Below are 22,776 nucleotides of genomic sequence, written 5' to 3'. Positions count from 1 at the left end.
CCTATTTTTTTCAATTTGGGTATTTAGCTGATAATTTTAATTTGTATGGGTTTTAGATTGGATTTTCTGAATGTGGCATATTATCTAGTAGGGACAGGGATCGTACAATACAATGGATTAGAAAAATGAGAATGAAGTTATTTAATTCAGGCAAACAGCTCAGCTGCTTATTGTTACGGCTATAATGTCTATAATGTAACTTGTAAATTGTCACAATGTGATTTGTAAAAAAATGTGAAGAAGATGACATATTATAACTTCATGTATTTTCTGTTTGAGAGTCTAGGATTTTTTCTCCCAGTGGTGGGCAAAATACAATAACATAGGGAGTAGGGGAGAGATGTCTGAAAGTAACATCACACTAAATGTGCAGCTGGGCTATGCAGCAAGTGATGTAGACATTAACCTCTAAAATTGAGACTGGATATGACGGGTTTTATATTTGGTTTTTAACTTATGCTAATTTCTTAGAGGAAAACAATGCATGGATTAAAAATACATGTAGTGAAAACTGAGGTCAAAATTTCAAAGGTAAACAAGAGAAAAAGGGATAAGATGCAAAACAGAAAAGGCCTGAGTAGTTAGGAAGGACAAATGAAAAGAGGAAAAAGTATAGGATGAGGAAAAGAGTACAGAGTAGCAATATGCTACTGGGCTCTGGTCAACTGTGAGAGTTTAAACATGATCTCTGTGCCTCTGTAAAGTAGGGAGAATAACAGTATCTGTATCTTATAATATTATTGTAAAGTTAAAAGAACTAAAAGAAATAAAAGACTTAGAACATGGTCCAGCACCTTCGAAGGTATGAATAAATTTCAGCTATCATCATTACCACAACTACCTGAAGCTCCACAGATTCATTCATTTACAGAGGTATCAATTCAACCAACAGTCACTGGGTCTCTCTATATGCCAGGCATATTTCTAGGTGCTGAAGTTACAGAAGTGAACAAATCAAACAAAGTGCTGACTGTTTGTAATTTATATTCCATCTCGTAAATAAACGAAACCAGAGCCAAAAAAAAAAAAAAAAAAAAAAGAGTAACAATACAGTAACACCAAAAGAGAAGAGGAGCCAGAGAGAGGATAGTGCTTTTTGCACTATCACTGCAATCTATAAAAACCAAATTGAAAAAAAATGCACACTTGTTCTTGATAAGCAATCTAGAAAACACACACAAAAAGTGAATAGAAAAAAACGACAACTGAATACTGACCAAATCTTACCCTTTGTCAGAAATTTAAATCTAACTACTTAAAACAAACAACTTAAAATTAAAGCAATCACTCTTTGATGAATTTGTTTCTAAATGCAAAAGAACATTTAATGCCTCTACGAGAAAGTAGGCAATCTATCAGTCTTTAGAAACCATAAATTCCAAAATATAACAAGATGTAATCAAATGAAGCATTTTTTAATATTCAAAAAAGATGAGCAGGAAAACTTACTCCCCCCCCAAAATTAACTAAGTAACCCATTTAAACTTTAATGAACTGAAAAAAGCAGATCAAGGAAAGAGGGCAAAGACAATGTTATAACATTCAGTAAAGAAAAGCTGATCCAACACTATAAAGTGTTCAAACATTTGCATTATGCAAGTTTTAGAAGGAGAGAAGAAAATGGCAATATCTGGGGGTAAAAATGGTCAAAAAAATTTCCAAATTTTGTTGAAAAACATGAATCTACACATCCAGGAAGCTCAATGAACTCCAAGCATGATTAACTCAAGAAAATCCAGACTGAGACACATTAAATCAATCTATCAAAAAACGAACACAAAGAGAATCTTTAAAGCAAGACAGAGGTGATTATTCATGTACAAGGGATCCTCAATAAGATTCAGAGTCAATTTCTTATCACCAACCATAATAGTCAGGAGGCAGTGAGATGACATAATTAAACTGCTAAAGAAAAAAAAATGTCAACCAATAATTCTATACCTGGAAAAACTATCCTTCAAAAATAAAGGAGAAACTAAGTTATTCCCCAAAATACTTAAGATGAGGAACTTCATTGTTAGCAGATTTGCCCTACATAAAATGCTAAAGGGAGGCTTTCAGGCTAATGTGACAAGACAGTAACTTGAAACCATATGAAGAAACAAAAGTTAACTACACTGGTAAATATAAAAACCAGTATTTTTTCTATTTTTGGCTTATAACATCTCTTCTTGTTTTCTATGTGATTTAAAAGACACACATAAAACAATATTTATAAATCTATGTTAATGGTAGGCATTGTATTAAATGTAGTCTGTGACATTAACAACATAAAGGAGGGAGATACAGTTGTACAAAAACAGAGTTTTTAGATTTTACTTAAGTTAACCTGGTATCAATTCAAACTAGATTGTTAAAAATTAAAAATCTTAGTTGTAATACCCATGATAACCATTAAGAAAGTGAAAAATTCACACACACAAAAATGGGGGAATCAAAAAGGTATACTGGAAAAATATCAATCAAACACAAAAGAAGGCAGTACTGAAAGAATTAAGAAATAAAAAAATACGACATTCAGAAAACAAACAAAAGTAGTTTTTCTCTATCAATAATCACTTTAAATATAAATTGATTAAATTCACTAAATAAAAGAGACAGGTAGAGCGGATTTAAATATTAATTAACTCTATGCTATCTATACAAGACTCACTTTAGATCCAAAGATATAAACACGCTGAAAGTAAAAGGATGAAAAAACTATATTTCATGCAAATAGTAATCAATAAATAGCTGAAGTACCTATACTAATATCAGATAAAACAGACTTTAAGTAAAAAAAAAGTTACAAGAGACAAGAAATTTCCTTACATATTGATAAAATTGTTAATTAATCAAAAAGATATAACACTTAAAAACATATATGCACCAAAAAACAGTCACATACAAGGGATCCTCCATATGGTTAACAGCCATTTCTTATCAGTATTGCCAATCAAGAAATTTCAAATGAGCCTTTGGTGTCTAGAGTTTTTATTAGAGGTTCATCATATACTGCTCACATGGCTAAATTTTGGTTTCCAGACCCTCCTAGATATCTTCACTGGTGAATTTTGCCAAAGAATATTCTCAAACTTTTCCAAAAAATAAAAGAGAAGACACTTCTAAACTCCTTCTCTTAGGTCTGCATAATCTTCAATCCAAAACAGACAAAGATAGCATAAGAAAATATTCATATTCCTTATGAATAGACATAGAAATCCTCAACAAAATACTGTGAAACTGAATTCAATAACTTATTAAAATATTATAAACCATAAATAAGTGGGGTTTATCCTAAGAATAAAAAAATCACATAGTGCATGAATTCATTTATATGAAATAGTCAGAACAGTTTTATCAATAGAAATAGAAAGCAGATTACTGGTTGTTAGAGACTGGGAGTAGGGAAGGTAGCGAGTAACTACTTTTAATGCATACAGGATTTTATTTAGGGAGTGGTAAAAATGTTTAGAAACTAGGTAGAGGCGGTAATTAAACAACATTATAAATGTACTACACGCCTGAATACAGATTCAATGCAATCTAAAATGTAGGTTTTTTTTTTTTTTTCAATTGACACGATGATGCTAAAATCGGTATGGAAATGCTAAAATCTACATGGAAATGCGAAGGGCCTAGATACAATAGAATACTCACACAAAGGATCATGATATAGTTCTAAGGGAAGAAAATCAACCTAAACTTCCACTTTAGGAAAGCAGAGAAACAAGAGCAATTTAAGCCTAACCCAAGTAAAAGGAAAGAAATAATAAAAATTAGAGCTGAAAGTAAGAGAAATCTAATAGAGAAAAATAAACAAAATTAAAACCTTGCTCTTTGAAAAAAAAAAAAACGATAAAATTGATAAACCTCTACTCAGGGTAACCAAGAAAAAAGAGAGAAGACATAATTCGTCAATATAAAAAAATAATAGTAATAATAAAATGATAATAAAGGAATACTAAAAACAATACTACATACACAAATTTGATAAGGCAGATGAAAAAGACAAATACCTTGAAGACAAAACATAGATTTTTAAAAATCATCAACAAATTATTAGCAAATTGAATTCGACAATGTATAAAAATAATTACACATCCACTAACCAATCTGGGTTTTTTACAGATATCCAAAGCTGGTTCAATACTCAAAAAATCACCCGACATCACACATTAACAGGCTAGAGTAGAAAAATCACATCATCATAAGAATGGATGCAGAAAAGCACCTGATGAAAGCCACTACTTATTCGTGATAAAATTCTCAGCAGGCTAGGAATGAAGAGGAATTTTTCCAACATAAGAATATCTACAGAAAACCTACATCTAATACTACACTTAATTGTGAGGAACGACACTTTCCCCCTAAGACTGGGAATAAGGCAAGAATACCCCCACCTCTCACCTCTTCTACTGAACTTGGTACCAGAAGACTTAGTGCAATAAGACAAGAAAATTAAAAGTATAAAAGATGGAAAGGAAGGAAAAAGTTTTTTTTTTTACAAATGACATGATTATCACATAGGAAATCTCAAAAAAATTGACAAAAAAATTCTACAACTATTGAGTATATATAGCAAGATCATAGGATATAAGAATAATAAACAAAAGTCAATTGCCTTCCTATATACCAGCAATGAACAACTGGAATCTGAAATTTAAAAAAAATATATACCATTTACGATAGCACCAAAAAAATGAAATACTTACGTATAAATATAACAAAACTATGTGTCAGATCTATATGCAGAAAAACTACAAAATTCTAATTTAAAAAATCTAAATAATGGAGAGAGTCTCAGTTGCATGAATTGGAAGACTCAATATTGTTGCCATGTCACTTCTTCCCAAAATGATCTATAAATTCAAAATAATCTCATTCAAAACTTCAGCAAGCTATTTTTTAGATACTAACTGATTTTAAGGTTTATATGGAATTGTTAGAAACTTGTAACAGCCAGCACTACACTAAAGAAGAACAATGTTGGAGGAGTCAAACTACCCATTTTTGATGTTACTATAAAGCTACTGTAATTAAGACAGTATGGTATTGGCAAAAGAAGATGCATACATCAGTGGAATAGCCAAGAAACGAACCCACATAATTACAGTCAATTGATCTCTGACAAAGGAGCAAAGGAGATTCAATAGAGAAAAGATAGTTTTTTCAACAAAATGGTGCAAGAATATTTGGACATCCATATTAAATAAACAGATAAATGAACCTAGACATAGACCTATACACCTTTTACAAAAATCAACTAAAAAGAGATCATAAACCTAAATGCAAAATGCAAAACTACAATACTTCTATAAGAAAACACATGACCTAGGGTTTGGTAATGGGTTTATGGATCCAATAACAAAAGCACAATTCTTGAAAGAAAAAAAAAATCTTGATAAGTTTGACTTTATTAATACTAAAAACTTGTTTTGAGAAAGATACTGTTAAGAGAATATAACGCAAACCATACTGAGAGAAAACATTTTTAAAACATACATGATAAAAATTTATATCCAAAAGATACAAAGAACTCTCGAAAGTAAACAAATAAAATATAAACCAATTAATAAATGGGAAAAAGATCTGAAAACACAACTCAAGAAAAAAGACATACAGATGGCAAATATGCACAGATGCTCAACATCATTTACCATTAGAGAACAGCAAATTAAAATGAGATAGCACAATGTGGCTTTTAGAATGGCTAAAACAACTAACAATATCAAATGCTGATAAAGATATAGTGCAACAGGAACTCTCCATTGCTAGGGGAAACACAAAATATTACATCTACTCTCAAAGACAGCAGTTTAACATAAAAATTAAACACAGATATCATCAACCCAGCAACAGTACTCCTAGGTATTTAATTCAACTACTTTGAAACTTATGTTCACCCCAAAACCTGCACACAAATATTTATAGTGGCTCTACTCATAATCATCCTAAACTGGAAGCAACCAAGATGTCCTTCAACAGGTGAACAGATAATCTGTAGTATAGCCATACAATAAATGTTAGTGATAAAAAGAAATGAGCTACTAAACCATGAAAAGACATAGAAGAACCTTAAATGCATATATGGAAGTGAAAAAAGCATACGTGACTGTTCATAATAAACAAATGTAAATAACCACAAGGAAATAGTTAAATAACAAATGATATAGCCATGAAATAAGGTGCAGTTAGTTAAAAAAAAATGAAGTAAAATTTGTAAAATTATTTTGTAGAGCTACAAAATACACAAAACAAAACAAAAAAAGCAACCTAGAGGCAGTATGTAAAAAGGATCTAATTTGTTTTTTTAAAAATTCAAGTCTAGTTCATATAAATGAAATATGTCAATGAAGGTAATTTCTAAAGTAAACAGAAATCCCTTTGGGAAGTGAGATTTAAGGGGAGAGGGAGTATGGCTCAAGCAGTTTTCGTTTTTACTCTTCTGTACTTTATATGAGAGTAAATTTGACAAAGTAATTTTGTTCTTAAAATGACAGACTACAAAACAACATATATTGTATGATACCTGTAAAAAATATATATGTACATATACATAAGATTAAAAGAACATACATTTTGCATGTATTGCTTTGGTAATTAGGTGGAAAGCCCAAGAAACAAACATATGACAAACATCACCTAGCAATTATGAAAAGTGTGAATTTAGAGTAAAAATGAATTCTTGAAAAGTGACTGAAGAATAGCAGTGCTAATAAGAACAGGGATAAGGAGAGCAAGCTTGAGACAGTTGACTGTGTAACCACAGAACCAGTTCAAAATGGCCTTGTCCTGTTCCTAAATAGAGACTAAGTTGGTTTTCAGAGATAACAGGAAAATGCCACCAATCAGGCAGTCAGACGTGTGCAGTACAGAAAGAATTCACCCTAGAGCAACATTTCAATGTCACAGCATCAAAATCCACTGTGAACTACTTACTAAATACTCCTCCCCCAACATGCACACATTCAAACGTGCCACGCGTGAAACGTCATGACCCCCTAATTGCCTGCGCACTAAGCTCTCATTATACTGACATAACATAATTCTATACAGAATATGCATAACTGCCCCCTACCCCCACCTATTTCTACCTATAAATGTAAAATGTACTCAAAAACCTTGAGTCAAGGAGACAGATTTGGGCTTTGCCTTCTGTCTTTCTGCCAGACAACTTCGCAATAAAACCTTTCCTTCTTCAAAAACCAGAGCCATAGTACTGGCTCCTATGCACGTGAGGCAGCGAGCCCTTACTCCGTAACAAGTGTCACTGATTTAGACTCCAAGGTGCCAGCAAAACAAGTGGTGAGTATGTCTAGGAGACACATTTAGGTAGAACACAGGAATCGGTTTAGGAGGAGAAAACAGGGCAGGGCTGAGGCAGAGGGAAAGAATAGAAGAATATGCTCAAGCAAGACCGTAAGATCAAGAGCGAAATCTGAGGACTAAAGCTCTGGAAACACCTCCTGAGAGGGTGGAAGGAGAAGCCTAAGGGGGGAGAAGGCGGCAAAGAACAAGAAAGAAAATGAGAAGAGTGAAATGTTCTAAGAAACCAACAGAGGAGAGAGTTTCAAGAAGAAAATGGTGGTAAGGAAAGTTAAGCAGTACTGAATCTAGGAGGACCAACTAGGAAGTACTTACAGATGTGTCAGCGAGCAGAGCCTCAGCATAATTTCCAAACATACTAACGGTGAGTCTAATCCAGTGGTTGTGAACTTTTTCTGTAAAGAGCTAGATAGTAAATTTTAGGCTTTGACAGATAAATGGTCTCTGTGGCAACTATTCCACTCTGCCAGAATAACAGGAGAGCAGCCACAGACAATGTGTAAACAAGAAGCATGGCTGTGTTCCAATAAAACCTTATTTACAAAAACTGGTGCAAGCTGGAATTGAGCCAAAGGCTATAATTTCCCACCCCACAGCAATCTGTACTATTCCTGCTGGGAGACAACTGCTTTCAGATTCTGCCACTAGACAGTAATCCCTCCTCGATCATCAGTTGCTTGTTTATAAAATTCTACCACTTGTAGATTGCTCCTGTATTTTCCTTAACTGTTAACATTTAAATGAGAACATACAGGGATTTTGAATCACTACCATTAGAGATGTAGAAAAAAGAGAGATGTAGGTATTTGTAATTTAAAAAAATAAAGAAAGAAAATAAAGAGTCCAGCAGTGGAGGCTTTTGGATCATAGTCATGAGTAAGAATTAAAAGGACAAAACAAACCCAAGCCTTAAAAATGTAATTTAGAACCCATTAAGAGACAGGAAATTCTAATTTCACTGAATTCTGATGAGGTCTGGTATTAAAGTTACCATGGGTGGAACTACAGGTAGCTCTGCAGTAAGGAGCAAATTTTAAAATATTATAAATGAAGAGAATTAAATAAAATTTATCCCCAGGCTTTTAATATCAAGCATCAATTTCTCTGGGTTTCTTGAACCATAGTGGAACCTGAAAGTCAACCATTTAGTCATGGGTCAGGCAGGAAAAAGTAAAAATAAAAAAAGCAAAGGCTTTGTTTACTATGAACAAACACAGAACAAAAGTAACTTGCAATTACTGTGTGGTTAACTGTCAGGAGTCTGGATATGTTACTGCAAGCAAGGAATAGAGAAGTAGATATCAATTTAACAGTATCCATTACTAAAGATTTGTAAGATGTTATTAGTATTCTCTGTATTCAATATGATTTCCTTTGTCCTTTTAGTTAATGAATATAGTATGTAGAAGGGCTTTCACTAATTCACTATAATTCCCAACTTCAATCTTTATGTGCAAAATTCTTCAAACTTGACTCTTCCCACTACATGGATTTTTTAGAATATTATCTTTACTCTGGTAAAGAAACCTCTGTATTCAAAATGTAACTCCACTAAATGGAACCATCTAAAAAATGAGCAAGAGGTAGTTTTGTGGATTGGACTTCTCTACTTCCCTCTTAGAGATTATAAGGATTAAGCTCTGGAAAATAAGGTGGTCTCTAGCCTTCCTACCATCCTTGTCCTCAGACACTACATCCTATTACCCTCCAAAACAGGCAACCAGGAATCCGAAAATAATCATTGCCTTTCCTTTGGAAAAAATGGGGAAGATGCACTTGAACTGTAATGGGTTCTAAAATATACAAATGCATTTACAACTGAAGGATTCTCCAGTGCTTCAGTGTCTACCGGAAATTTTCAAAGTACATAAAGTCAAAATATGATAATTTTCCATCATCAGTCAAGAATAGGAAAAAATAGAAACGTTCTTTATTGTTAATATAAAATGAAGACTTCCTTCAGTCATTGAACTTGGAGTTCCCCAACATTTTGAGATGTAGTTCACGAGTTATGAGGAAGATAACTGACATATAACCTTCAGGTTTTTAATACAGAGAGAGAGGTTTTTTGCTGGAGCGGTGGTTTTTGTTCTATTTTGTTTTAACAACCTCTGAAGCTAGATGATATCATATCAGGAAAACTCAAACTGATAGAGATAAAGCTAATAAACTCTAAGGGTTACTCAAATTCTATTTATATGATTTTTAACATTTCTAACTTGCCACAGGTAAAACACCTTTTTCCCCCCGCTATGTGGCTAAATGAAAGTACAAATGACTGAATATAAATAGGATTTATTTAAATCCAATATCTCAGACTATGAAGAAACTAATGGCATAATTTTACGTTCCTACGAAGTTGGCAAATGAATGTTTGCCACATATGCTAGCTTCTTATGGGCCATGTCAGAGGAGCAAGTTATCTTCACATTGCCATAAATCAAATAGAATACATAGTTTCCACTATCTCATTTCCCTAATGCACTAATAAGGGTCTTCAAATGTCAATTTGAGAAAGTGCTTCCTTCTTTCTGGTTTCAATAAGCAAAAGAAATTGGCTTCTGACCACTCTTTAATTTCCCTTTCCTCCAAACTCTTTTCATAAATCAAACACAATGATTCTCATAAAAAGGTTCAATTCTAAGCTCCAAAACAGCAATATCTACGCTAAAAAATTTAAAAATAAATCTTGATATAAATGGTCTTGAATGATTCCACTTGGAAAAAAAATTAAAGATTATGAAATCTATGCAGTGGCAGGAAAAAATGCCCACTGGTCTCTTAGTGATGGGGGCTGATAACTTCCTTAATATCCATTTGGGGCAGTAGATCTCAACCATTTTTAACACCAAATGACTTTTGATAAACATAATAATTTTCCATCAATGTACTTGAAATTTCAAAGTAAACAGCACTAAAAACAAATTGAAAGAAATGGTCGTTTTTTAAAAATGTCTGTTGAAACCACCTGAGTCCTTTGGACTGTCCCTTCCCAATCCTTTGCCAGATGAAAATCCATCTATGCACACAGGGCAAATAACTCTACCTCTCAAATAAGCCTTGTGAAGTGACCATAATTCTAATTTGGTGTCCAGGACTATTACTAATTTTTTTTTAATCTTAGTAAAAACACTGTGCTAAATGAATGTAAATAATATCATTTATTTTAATAACGTATCACAATAACTAAATTCTGGGACACTGATGAACCCATTATTCTAGAAATTAGAAATAAAACATATCTGAGATATAAAAATATCAACTATCCTTCTCTACCTACATGTTCAAATCAAGTGACTACCACCACCACCTAAACAGGCACCAAAGGCTTCAGTCTCCCTTCTCAGACACCATTTCTTCTTTGTCCATCTTACAAATATTATGCAATCTGCCTTCTATCTCCCCCAAACCACTGAGATTACTTTAGTAATAAACATCAATAATTTTCTATGTCTAATATTCAGGTTGTCTCCCCAAATTAAGTGTTTTCTTCTTTTATCTTGATTATTTCCTTCTTCCTAATAGGCTTATTTTGCTGTTACCTGTCTAATATTTGAATTTAATGCTCAGTTCATTGACGGCAGATAGCTAGTCGCCTACCAATACCCCGTCTCCTTCTTCCTTATAAGCAAAATGCCTGAACTATGTAGAAATAACAGTCCACTGAGCAAAAAGAATACATTTCCCAGCCTTCCTCAGCAGGATGTGATTAAAAGACTAAGTTCTGGCTAACAAGATGTAAATGGAAGAGTTGTGAAAATCATCTTAAAAAAATACATGTCCTTATTGTACCCATCCTTGTATTGCCTGCTCAAAACGAGGGCTGCAATGCCAACATAATGGCTGGAGCTCTAGCAAACATTTTGGACCATTAAGTAAACTTCAGAATGAAAGTCATATGTTGCATGTCAAGAGAAAAATAGGAACCTATATCTCCGATGACATTGTGAAGGCACTGAGTAGGAAAAAATGCACTTTTTTTCCTGTGTTTATTCTTACACTACTACCACATTCACTACCAGATATAGTGTCTGAAGATAGTATCAGATCCCACAGGTTAAGGGCTCAGTTTCACAAGACTGTCCCCACTCCACTTCAGATGTCGATAGCAAGTCCAACTTGTCACCTGTGCTTCTGACTCATCAGCTATAAATTGGAGGTTCCCATGATCTCCTTGGGTTCTGTTAATTTACTGGAGTGGCTCACAGAACTCAGGAAAAGTTTACTTGCTGTTCCCAGTTTATTATAAAAGGAAATGATAAAGGATACAGATTAACATCCAGAAGACCAAGATGTGTAGGGCAAGGCACATAGGAAGGAACAAGGAGCTTTCACGCCCACTCTGAGCACCTCTATGTGTGTGTTCAGCAACTGGAAGGTCCCAGAATTCTGTACCTCTGGGATTTATAGGGTGGCTTCTCCATGTAGACATGACTGATCAATAACTCAATTTCCAGCCACTTTCCCCTTTCTAGAGAAGTGAGTGGGAGGAGAGAAGGGACTGAAAGTTTCAAGCTTCTCATTATGGCATGATTTTTCTGATGAACAGCGCCCATCTAAGAACCTTCCAAGAGCACACCCAGACTCATAGCATTAGAACAAAAGATGTTCCTACTGCTCTTACCACTTAGGAATTTACAAGGTTTTTAGCTGCTCTGTGTCAGGAACCAGAAATGGAGGTCTATATATATGAATTATATATATTATATATATGTTATATACATAAAATATTATCTCACACTGAGTAAGATGAAAGACTAAGCTGCCTTTGACACGAAGGTCATAGAGAAGTTTTAATACCATGGAAAATGTTATGACTAATATTAATAATAATAAAAAGCATATAAAATTGAGTCATATGTAAAAAAGCAATCTCTTATCCCACCATCTCAAAGGATTAAACAGAAGTACTTCAAAATGTTAACAGTGGTGTCTCAAGGTCCTTGAATTTTACGGGTAATTCCTTTCCTTGCTCCTTTATATTTCTCTTTATTTCCCCAAAGCTTCTATAATCAACATGTAATATTTTTATAATCAGAGATAAGAAGGTCAAACAGTAAATGTTTGCTTTTTAATCTGAAAATTGTGGGCCACACGGATACATACATTGGTCTATTTAAATATTAGATACAAAGTTATCTCATTAATGTACAATAAGCCCTTCTTAAGAATGACACATTACTCCAATAATGTCAGGTCAGAGCATGCTCACATCTGTAGAAAGGGCGAATGTTCAGTCTTGACATCTAAGAATGGATAATGCAAGGAATTATTCTCGTCTTTTTGATTTTCAAATATGAGGTTTCAGAATATTAATGCTATTGCTTAAACATGGAAAAGGATTAATTATTTCAGTTTTCCTACAAGATCTTCAATTTGGCATAATGTGCCAGCAGAAACACATCTGGCCACACCACTAATAAAAGTCTATTGCCAAAGGTAGGCAGTGGTGTCTTGTACAGATGGATTTTTCTTTTTTAAAAACAGGACTGTATGACAAGTAGCTATTATGGATGGAAATTGAAGCTAACATATTTCTTGCTGTTTATCTAGACAGAATTGCTTTTTAGCCACACATACTCAAGTACCAATATATTTCTATCCTCATAGTTGAAAAGAGAAATTTTGACAAAGGATAAAGATCTGGAAATGTAAACATCATATTTGCTGAGAGTTAAAAAAAAAAAAAAGCCACCTTCTGCATTTTTGAGTTGCACTAGCATATAAATAGGCTAGAACTCTTGAGACGAATCAAAATTCCTTGTTTATAAAGTTTGAAAATTCTCTTCAAATGCTTTTCCTTGCTCAGGTATACTAAAAACCTAAACAAGTAACAGAAGATATCAGTATGGGTGTTCTAATTGAAATATCTGAAATGGCACTTTTATTTTAGTTTTTATTTAAAAATCATTATATCAGATTATAGTAATAATATGTTTGACCCAAGCTAATATAGTTACAACATACAAGTTTTATTTTTGAGTGTTAAACAATAGTAAAACAGACGTTACCTAATAGTATCTACTATACCAACAGTATCAAATATTCAAAAGGAAGTGACATAGCTTTGAGTTAAAGAAAACTTTTTATTTAAAGAGCAGCTTCCTGCCACAAATCTTCTTTCTTAAATGATAACATAAACAATACAAAAATGAGAAATATAAACTCTAATTGCTACAAAATGCTTAGAAAGCGCTTGCCCTAATCTGCAGGCAGTTTAAATAGACCAAGGAAATTTTTTCAACTACTAATAATAAAAAGCATGGACATAATAATGTCATATGTAAGAAGCTCTAAGGTTAGAAAAACTATTGTAGAACTTTAAATTGCTGCATTACTATCAGTGAGTCAACACAGAATACTTACAATTGAATTGGACATCTAAAGGTTTACAGCTTTAAGATAAGCAATCACTATGGAAAATTTAGTCCAAAGAGAAAAAGCAAGCTATTAAGCCACTTTGCTAATGCCTACTTCTCATCTTCCACACTGACTCAGAATACAGTAAAAACAGTCTCAGATGTGTCTGACGGTGGCAGCTCCTGCTGTTTACTCCCATCTAAATCCATTCTAATCTTTATGCCATGTATCTCCTACTTGTTGTCTTAACAAGTGAAGAGGATATGGCTGAAGGTAAAGTCCAGAGACAGAGATTTTAGGAACCCAAGAAGCACCAAAACCTGCCAGCTTTATAAATAAACCAAGACAGATCAGAAACCAAAGTAATGCCTATTTTCCATTTCTTAAATAATATCAGCGTTAATTGACAAAAAGGGCATTGATTTAACTTCTCAAGCATAAATGGGGGGGGGGGGGGTTTAATCAGCTAAAGAGTCAGAAAATGTATACAGTACATCTTACCACTACAAAACTCTAGTTAGTTTCCACTCATTCATTCTTTAAAAAAAAAATTATCAAATACCACAAAATGTACTGTGCCAGACCTCATGTGAAACTCAGACATGAGTAAGAAATCCAGTTGGGAAAAGAGGCTAGGATAAAACAGAAGAAATAAGCATTTTATAGATATAAAACTTGGGAATGGAGAAAGGAGCAGCTAATTGCAACTGGAAAAGGCTTCATGGTAGAGACAGCAATGCAGCTGAGCCTTTGAAGGTTGCATTGAATTTCTACAAGTCAAGGAAATGGAAAGGACATTGTAGGTTTTAAAGAGGTAACCAAAGGCTTAGAAACTAAGTGCAGGACACATCTGCAGAAATGACAACAACAGCAAGGATGTACAGCATTCATGGGAATATCAGGAACAATAATAACTCCATAAATGTGCAGTGGGGCCAGAAGGTTACGGATGCCAAAGCAACTGCTGGACAAAGGAGAGAACAGGAGTTTTTCTGCGTCAGTGACTCCCATAACTGGCTGCGTAGCACCAGGGATGTTAAAAATGCGGATTCTCAAATCCCACTAGAAATAGGAAATTGTAATGTTTTAAGCTCCTATAGTGATTCTCATTTTCAGTCAGATTTGGGAACAACGTGAAGAACTGCAGGGCAGAAGCAAAGAGAACTGAAAAGAGGGAATGGCTACAAGAGAAGAAGAGTAGAACAAACAGAAAATACCAACTATTGAGATGTGAGGAAAAGAAGAACCAGAAGCTGACTTTAAGTCTAAAAGAAATGGAAACTAAGTATGCCATATGAGAACATGTAAGAAGGGGCAAATGTCTGTAGGAAAAGATATTAAATTTGGACATTCTGAGGATGTGTGCTTTATCAGGCTGAAAATTTGGTTCTAGGAATTCAGGAAAATTAGCTTCATACTTAAACATATACTACCTGCAAACACCTCTTCTAGGATTGCTATGTACTATTACTCTCACCCTAAATATGTGAAGGGCAAATATACATATGGCAGAGTGCTTGCTACAAACTTAAGAACTCAGTAAATATTAATTAAATAATAAAAGTTGAAGATTTGATTTAGTCTACTTTTTTTAAAGAAAGGAAAATAACCTCTTTCCATTTCATTTTTTTTTTTTTCTTTTCATTTAAAGATGTCATCATTCTTACCTTTGCTGCCAAGGCTTTTAAACTGTCGAGAAATCTTTGCCAGAAATCCTTGAAGAGTGGGCGGTCGATTTTCTTCAGGCTATCTTTGGTGCTAGCATCCACACTGACATATAGCTGGGTAACTGGTTTGAGGTTCCTTGGTCATTTAAAATTTGAACAACAACAACACAACAATAAAAAAATAAAATTATGCCTATGTCAGGCTTTTCATGATTTAAAACTTACAATCTGTAACAGACAGGGTGATTAAACATTTCACTAAGCCTAAAGGCTTCTACTTCTCCCAGAAGACCGAAATAATGATTTAATAATGTGACAGAATGGGCTATCAGTTGATTATTTTTAAAAATGACTAAACATCATCCCTAATAAACTGAAAACATTCGATTACTTAAAATTGGTTCTTCTTCAAATACTAGGTTTTAGTGGAAAACAAACAAAATAAGATCTAGTTTTAGGTTTGGCACCATCAGCCCAGCACAATTAGAGGGGTCTGTCACACCTAAATTGCCCCATGCTGATACTTCTTAAGATTTATATAGCTGAAATCACAAACCATGTGTGGGAGTGTGTTAATGGGCCACTTCCCATCATCAGTTCACTGATGGAAGTTTTCTAAGGAACAAGAAACCCCAAAAGCTCAAGCCACCTTGGAAGGGCACAAAGCCTCACCTATGCCTCTGAGAACAGGAGTGGGTTTAAAGTCAAGCCTGTGTGGGCAAACAAAGACCTATTCAGTGAGCTTTAAGCAGTGCAGAGCGAGAACAGCGGCAAGCAAGCACTTACAAAGGACCAAACTCCAGAAGGGAAATCTAAGTAGTAGATTCTTATTTTCCTTTGCCTTCTTAATCAGTTTCCATGAATACCACTCATTTTCCACTTCTCTCAAATTCACTGACTCATTTTATAATGTCACCCTTATCTACTACATTTCTTGCCAGTTTTAAGCCCAGATTGTACTTTTTCCAAAGCCTCTCTGTTCTCTCTTCAAATAGGTCTCATAATTCATTCTCTTCAATAAATTTAGAACTAGAAAGAAGAAAATTTCCCCTTAATAATTCTGACCAAAGTCTTCCACTATTAATTTTCTATAACTATTCCACAATTTGTATTTACCCCTAGAATGTTATTTATGTACTTTTTGTTTCAAAGTCTATGCAGTTTTTTAAAACAGATATAATTCACATGCCATAAAATGCATGTGAATTTTATTGTGCTTTTTATATCTATCAATATCAGCTTTATCAATATTTGAGTGTAAGCCCCTTAAGTACAGGAACCACAGTTTTCTTTTTATCCAGCCATACAGACACTTTAAGCTACTTTTTAGTTGATACTGTTGACTTTAGGTGACATAATTTTGGGGGGGCACATAGGCCAAACAAATGATTGTAATGATCTGGCTTCATGACATATGGAAAAATCCAAAGGGTCTAAACCCAAAGTATTAAAAGCGAAGTAGCTCTGACCAAAGTTAGGGAAGAAGTGATTAAAATATTAGTAGACTCTCATTACTTTAATCTCTCTCCAGTACTGAGATACAAAGAGAATCCTTGAAAGCTCACTAATGTGTCACTATTGAGCAAAGAAAGGTCAGCAATTACTAAACATGCAAAACAACAGCGTACTGTGATGCTATAGCATTCTATCTTATCACTATTTTGCTGGGTGCCTCTTTAACAACAAACAAGTTATGCTACCTTAACAGGACTTCATGTTTCACAAAACATAAAAATAAATAAGATTGTCTTAATGGATACTGCTGGCTTTCATCATCTGATGCTTATGGGGCTTTGTCATAAAGCTAGCTACCTGATGCAAAATGTGAACTGGCCTGACCTTTTTACTATGCCTCCATAATGATTTAAGAACAGTAAATTCCAAAAGCAATAGTTATTTTACAAACTCCATCATCTGCCAAAAGAGAAGCCCTAGACACTGACAGTACCAAAAAGGAATTTTTGTTAATACTAAATGTCTGAGGTGCTATAATCAGAGAAGTTTATAAATCTCTTGCCAAGGAGTAGAGAAAGAAAGAATGGAAAAGAGGAAAAGTCCCTAAGAATTAGGTGTATTCTTAAGGGGCTCAAAAGCAATAAAAGAAACTTAAGAGAAACTTTCTGAGCTCAGGAATCTTATCTGTGCTTGGTACTGACCTCTATTCCCCAGTACAGGCAATGAGGCTCCCAGCATGGTCATTTATTTGTCTATTCTATACAGAGATAGCATCATTTCAGTTCTCCAAAAGCAAGAGAATGTTATATCCCAAAATCATCACAATAACTTCTGTGCTTGAGAATCTCATATTGCTGCTGAGAACAATTAAAGAGGACTATACCACGAAAGGGATATATAACCCTAAGCCCAATTCCCAGTGGAAATGCCCAATGAATCTTGACATGATTTTTGTGATGACCCTTCATCCTGCTCATTTTAAAACTCTGAGTTAAGAATAATCATATCTAGAAATGTATTGTAATTTGGACATAAAAATCCCTCTCTCTTTTCCTTTCTGTAGGCTACTATCCTCTACAGAAAGGAAAAAAGGGAGATTTATTTCGTAAGAAATCAAGTGGATTAAATAGTAAATTTGATGCTTCTATTGGACAAAAAAAGTAACCAAGTGGCCCAAACTTCCAATATTATTAAAACCAGAATCTCTAGGGAGGACCGGGCAAGATGGCGTAGACAGTAGAGGCTTTTGTATGTCTCTTCTTGTGACAATGCCAGAGTAATGACAGAACTACAAAGCAAACAGCAAGCAGAGTTGCCTGGGGTCTGAATTAACAGAAGCCCTACAACTAGGGAGAGAAATAAGAAATCAACCCATAATGGAAGGAGGTAGGAGGGGCAGAGATGCAAGGCTGCCCAGTCCCAAGTGACTGAATGAGACGGAGGCTGTGGCAGCTGCAGCTGGCAGGTGCAGATGTTCCTCTTAAAGAGGCTGCAACTGGACTTTCCCAGTGATGGACTTGTTCACTCTGAGCACCATCACCAGGCTGTCCTGGGTTGGGATGCCGGGGACTTACAAGGGAACACTGAGTTGTCAGAACAAGAGCCAGAGGCAAGGCTCTCTCCTGGGCAGAAGTCAATAATATTGTAATAAATATGTAAGGAGGCAAAGGATTACTAGATTTATTGGGGTGATCACTTCGTGAGTTATATAGATTTCTAATCACGATGCTATACAACTGAAACTAACATATTATTGTATGCCAGCTATAATTGAAAAAAAATCATTGAATTGTACACTGTAAATATGAGCAACTAATTGTCTATTTTATTTCAATAAAGCTGTAAAAAATGCAAAAACAAACAAACAGCGCAGAATCTCTAAGACGATCTGGGCTGTGATATAAGGCCAAATAATTTAGAAAAAGAATGAAGGAGAGGGAGAAAACTATTTACCATTTATTGAGTATCTGTGCTGAGTATCTTGGGCTATGTGATTTACTCTTCTTGTTCAGTTCACCGAATCCTCATAATAAAACAATAAGGTAGTTACTACTTACGCCCATTTTAGAGAAAATGAAACAGAGGTTCAAAGAAGTAGCTTGTTCAAGTACACAGAAAAGAATATGTGGATAATCTTACATTTAAAAAATCTCAACATGATTTGAGCTAAGAAATGACTCCAGAGCCAGTTCTCCTAGCCCTGTGTCACAATGCCTCCATCAAAAGGGTAGTTCGCAAGCGGTGCACACTGGGCCTCATCATAGAAACCCAGGAACAGTTTTTCGAGCCTCACAGCAGTATTTCTCTAAGTGTGGTCATGACCACACTTAGAGAAAAAAAATCATGCCATCTGTGTTGAAGCACACAGAAGTGCAAGTTCTTGGGCCTCTCCAAGACTTAACTTGCCTCCAGGGATGGGGTTTTGGAAAATGTATCATCATATTAGTTTCAAGAACTTCTCAACATTGATGAAAGAAACTGAAAACATGAATAGATGTTCACAAATCAGAAAAATTAATATTATTGAAATGCCCGTAATACCCAAAGCCATCTATAGATTCAATGAAATCTCAATTCCAATGGCACTTTTTACAGAAATAGAAAAAAACAATCTTAAAATTCATATGGAACCACAAAAGGTCCTGAATAGCCAAAGCAATCCTGAGGGTTGGAGAACTCAGGTTTATTATGCCAGCAGTCCCAGAGGAGCTAGTGCTCTGAAGATCTGGGCCCCAAGCTCAGGGGAAACTTTGCTTTTATAGGGCTTAGTTGGCATGGGCCAATTGGTTAATTTGTTCTCAGATGGTTACAGAGTGCAGGAGGTACTATAAGTTGCAGGCAGTTACATTTGTTAGTTAGACAGAACAAGCAAAAGGGAGGATGAGTCTTTAGTTAATTTCAAGGTCACTCAGCCCTACAACCTATGCGGCAAGCATATCTACAAAAGCAGAACAAAGAGCTGATTATAAAGTAAACCTTTTGAGTGAAAATTCCTCTTCACTATGACAACCTGATATTCACACATAAAAAGTGAAATTGGACCTTTATATTTCACAAAAATTTACTCCAAATGAATTAAAAACTTAAATATGAGACCCGAACCTGTAAAACTCCCAGAAGAAAACATAGGGAAAAGTTCCTTAACATTTTGGTTTTGGCAACCATTTTAAATGTCATAGTTAAACATGCAACAGAACTTTGTCTTCTTATAATAAGCCTGCTAGCAGATAGAAAGCTTTGAATAAACAGTATTTACCCCACCCCCACAAAAAAAAAGAAAAAAAAGATTTTAAATTTAAACTTAAAAGTAATATAAAATAGGTAAGAAAATTATGATAAAAGTAAAGGTGGACAAAGGTGAGTGAATCAGTCTACAATGGGTTACACATTTGACTCTCTAACACACTCATTAAGAGGGGGACATGGTTATAGGATTCAAATGTCCACAAAGTAAGAACAAACTAGTTCTTTGAGAGTCTTCAGAGAGCACCGTTTCTAACTAACATGAAATAAAAGGTTTGTGGAACATCACCCTCAACTTCTTCCTTACCTTACAACACGACAACTTTCAGAGATCTTCTTTTAACAAGGTGTTTTATTATAGGTCTTTGGCATCACAGCACAGAACAATTTATGAGTAATGACATACAGTGCTCTGTCAGAACGATGATCCCCATGTATGATGAATCTTTATGATTGCAGGCTGAATGTACCCTAGATTGCACATTATCTAGAATAAGGGTCCTAAACTTACATGTCTGCATGAGCCAAGGATATAATGTGAGTCAAGCAAGCCACTTTTAAAGGAAAAAGAAGTTCTTTGGGCATTAAAACACAGATCACATATGAAACACACAATATTCTTTCTTTACTTAAAGCAACATGCTCCCATTTTTTTTGTACTACATGGTACTCTCGGTACACCTTTTATTTCACATTTGTTAGAAACAGTGAAGAACTTTCTCTGCTATAAGAGAATCAACAGTGAAATGCCTCTGACAAGTGGCAGATGACACAGCCTCAGAGTTGAGGAGATAACAAAATGGTAGTGTGTGGCAAACTGAAAAGCACAAACCTTTTATTTCACATTTGTCAGAAGCTACACCGAGAAGATAACCATTAAGTTGGTGTAATATTGTGACATATATATAGTTTTTGTCCCTAATTCCTGGCACAGAATTCCTAAAACCCTTGGAATTTTCTGAGCAACAGAGGTGAGAGAAGTGCTGCTGTTATCCATAATAAGCCCTTTTCAACTATACCATAACTTATACTAATGAAGTGACTCTTATGGGCCTCTAGATAGCCTATGAATAAGAACTAGTTGCCAGCATGTGATCAGAGCAGCGGTCCCCAACCTTTTGGACACCATGGACTGGTGGTGCTCCTAAGAGAATCTAATGCCTGATGATCTGAGGTGGAGCTGAGGTAGTGATGCTAGCACTGGGGAGCAGCTGCAAATACAGATGAAGTTTCACTCACTCACCTGACACTCACCTCCTATTATGTGGCACGGTCCCTAACAGGTCACGGACTGGTACTTTAGCCTCACACCACAACCTCCAGGAGGGGAAATGGACTAAAGACTGAGATAATCACCAATGAATGATGATTTAATCAATACTGACACTGTGATGAAATCTCCATGAAAACCTCTAAATGATGGAGTTCAGAGAGGTTCCAGTTTGGTGAAAACAGTGAAGTGCTGGGAGGGTGGTGCATCCAGATAGGGTATGGAAGTGCAGCACCCCTTCCCCCATACCTTGTCCCATGAGTCTTTTCCATTTAGCTATTCCTGAGTTGTATCTTTTATAACAAACCTGTAATAGTAAGTAAACTATTTCTCCTGAGTACTGAGTGCACTTCTAACAAATTATCAAACTTGAGGAGGGAGGTTATGGTAAGCCCCAATTTAATTTACAGATAGTCAGAAGTACAGAAGGCAGCCTGTAACTTGCGATTGGGGTCAGAAATATGGGACAATGTAGGGAATCCTGTGTGGTCTACACTAATTCCAGGTAGTTGATGTTAGAACTGAATTAAAACACCCAGTTGGTGTCTGCAGAGAACTGGAAAATTGCTTGGTGTGGAAAACCCACACATCTGGTGTCATATGTGTGAGTAAAAGAAAACAGACAAAAGTGAAATATTCTGATGTTGTAAAATAGCACTTCTTGACATTTTTGTTTCTTTTTTCAAGTCTATACTCAGATTTTATGCAAAATATCTGGATTTTAAATGTGATTCAAAAAATAAAAGGTTTTAAACATGGTATAGGACAAGTAAAACCTACTTCTTATCATCTGCCAGTTTGACATCACTGGTCTTAACAACCCTCTGGCCATCCCACATAACTATAATTTGTTTTTCAATTTCGTTCCTGAAAAATACTGAATCCCAGCAAGTTCTATGCCTATTCTCCTCGACAAGTACAGTGTATTATACTACATGGTAGACTGCAAATATGGCCATAAATTCCTCCTTTCCCTGTTTCTATGCTCCCTTGCTCTGTAGCTTTGAGTGCCCTCTCACTGACTCTAAGCTTGGCCATGTGACTTGCTTTGGTCAATGGGAAGTGAGCAAATATGACACAAGTAGAGGCTTGAAAGGTGCTTATGTACTGGGGCTTGTCCTTCCTTGCTGCTCTTTGAAACTCTGCAAATATGTGATGTCTAGACTAGCTTATTGGATAAGAGGCTACATGAATAGAGGCCCCAGTTGTCTTAGCTAAGGCCATCATAAACCAGTAGGCCTAGCAGATTCACCAACTGACTGGCAATATGAACAACAATGAGACCAACAAAGGCAGCCAAGATCAAAAGACCTCCCAAACAATCCAGAATTATAAGCTAAATAAATGGTTGTTTGTTTGAGTGACTCAATTTTGAGGAGAGTAGTATTAGCAAAAGATACTTAATACATGCTACAGTATATTGGTTATTAGCATCTAAAAATTACCATTATAAAAGGTTTCTTTTGGTGGAAC

At 35.0% G+C, this 22,776-nt stretch overlaps 1 protein-coding gene across 2 annotated transcripts in view; it reads right to left on the bottom strand.

The window, feature by feature from the left end:
- LOC107507429 (S-adenosyl-L-methionine-dependent tRNA 4-demethylwyosine synthase TYW1) overlaps positions 1–22,776 on the bottom strand; it is a 182,541-nt gene that overhangs the window by 45,192 nt on the left and 114,573 nt on the right. For both annotated transcript variants that reach the window (XM_016138517.2, XM_016138518.2), the window contains exon 13: positions 15,336–15,471. In XM_016138517.2, the coding sequence (XP_015994003.2) occupies positions 15,336–15,471 (136 nt within the window). The remainder of the gene's footprint in view (positions 1–15,335; positions 15,472–22,776) is intronic.

The sequence above is a fragment of the Rousettus aegyptiacus genome, unplaced genomic scaffold, assembly GCF_014176215.1.
Source record: "Rousettus aegyptiacus isolate mRouAeg1 unplaced genomic scaffold, mRouAeg1.p scaffold_m13_p_8, whole genome shotgun sequence".
Taxonomy (NCBI): domain Eukaryota; kingdom Metazoa; phylum Chordata; class Mammalia; order Chiroptera; family Pteropodidae; genus Rousettus; species Rousettus aegyptiacus.
The sequence above is the reverse complement of the archived record's forward strand: the minus strand, read 5'-3'. Positions and strand labels throughout refer to the sequence as shown.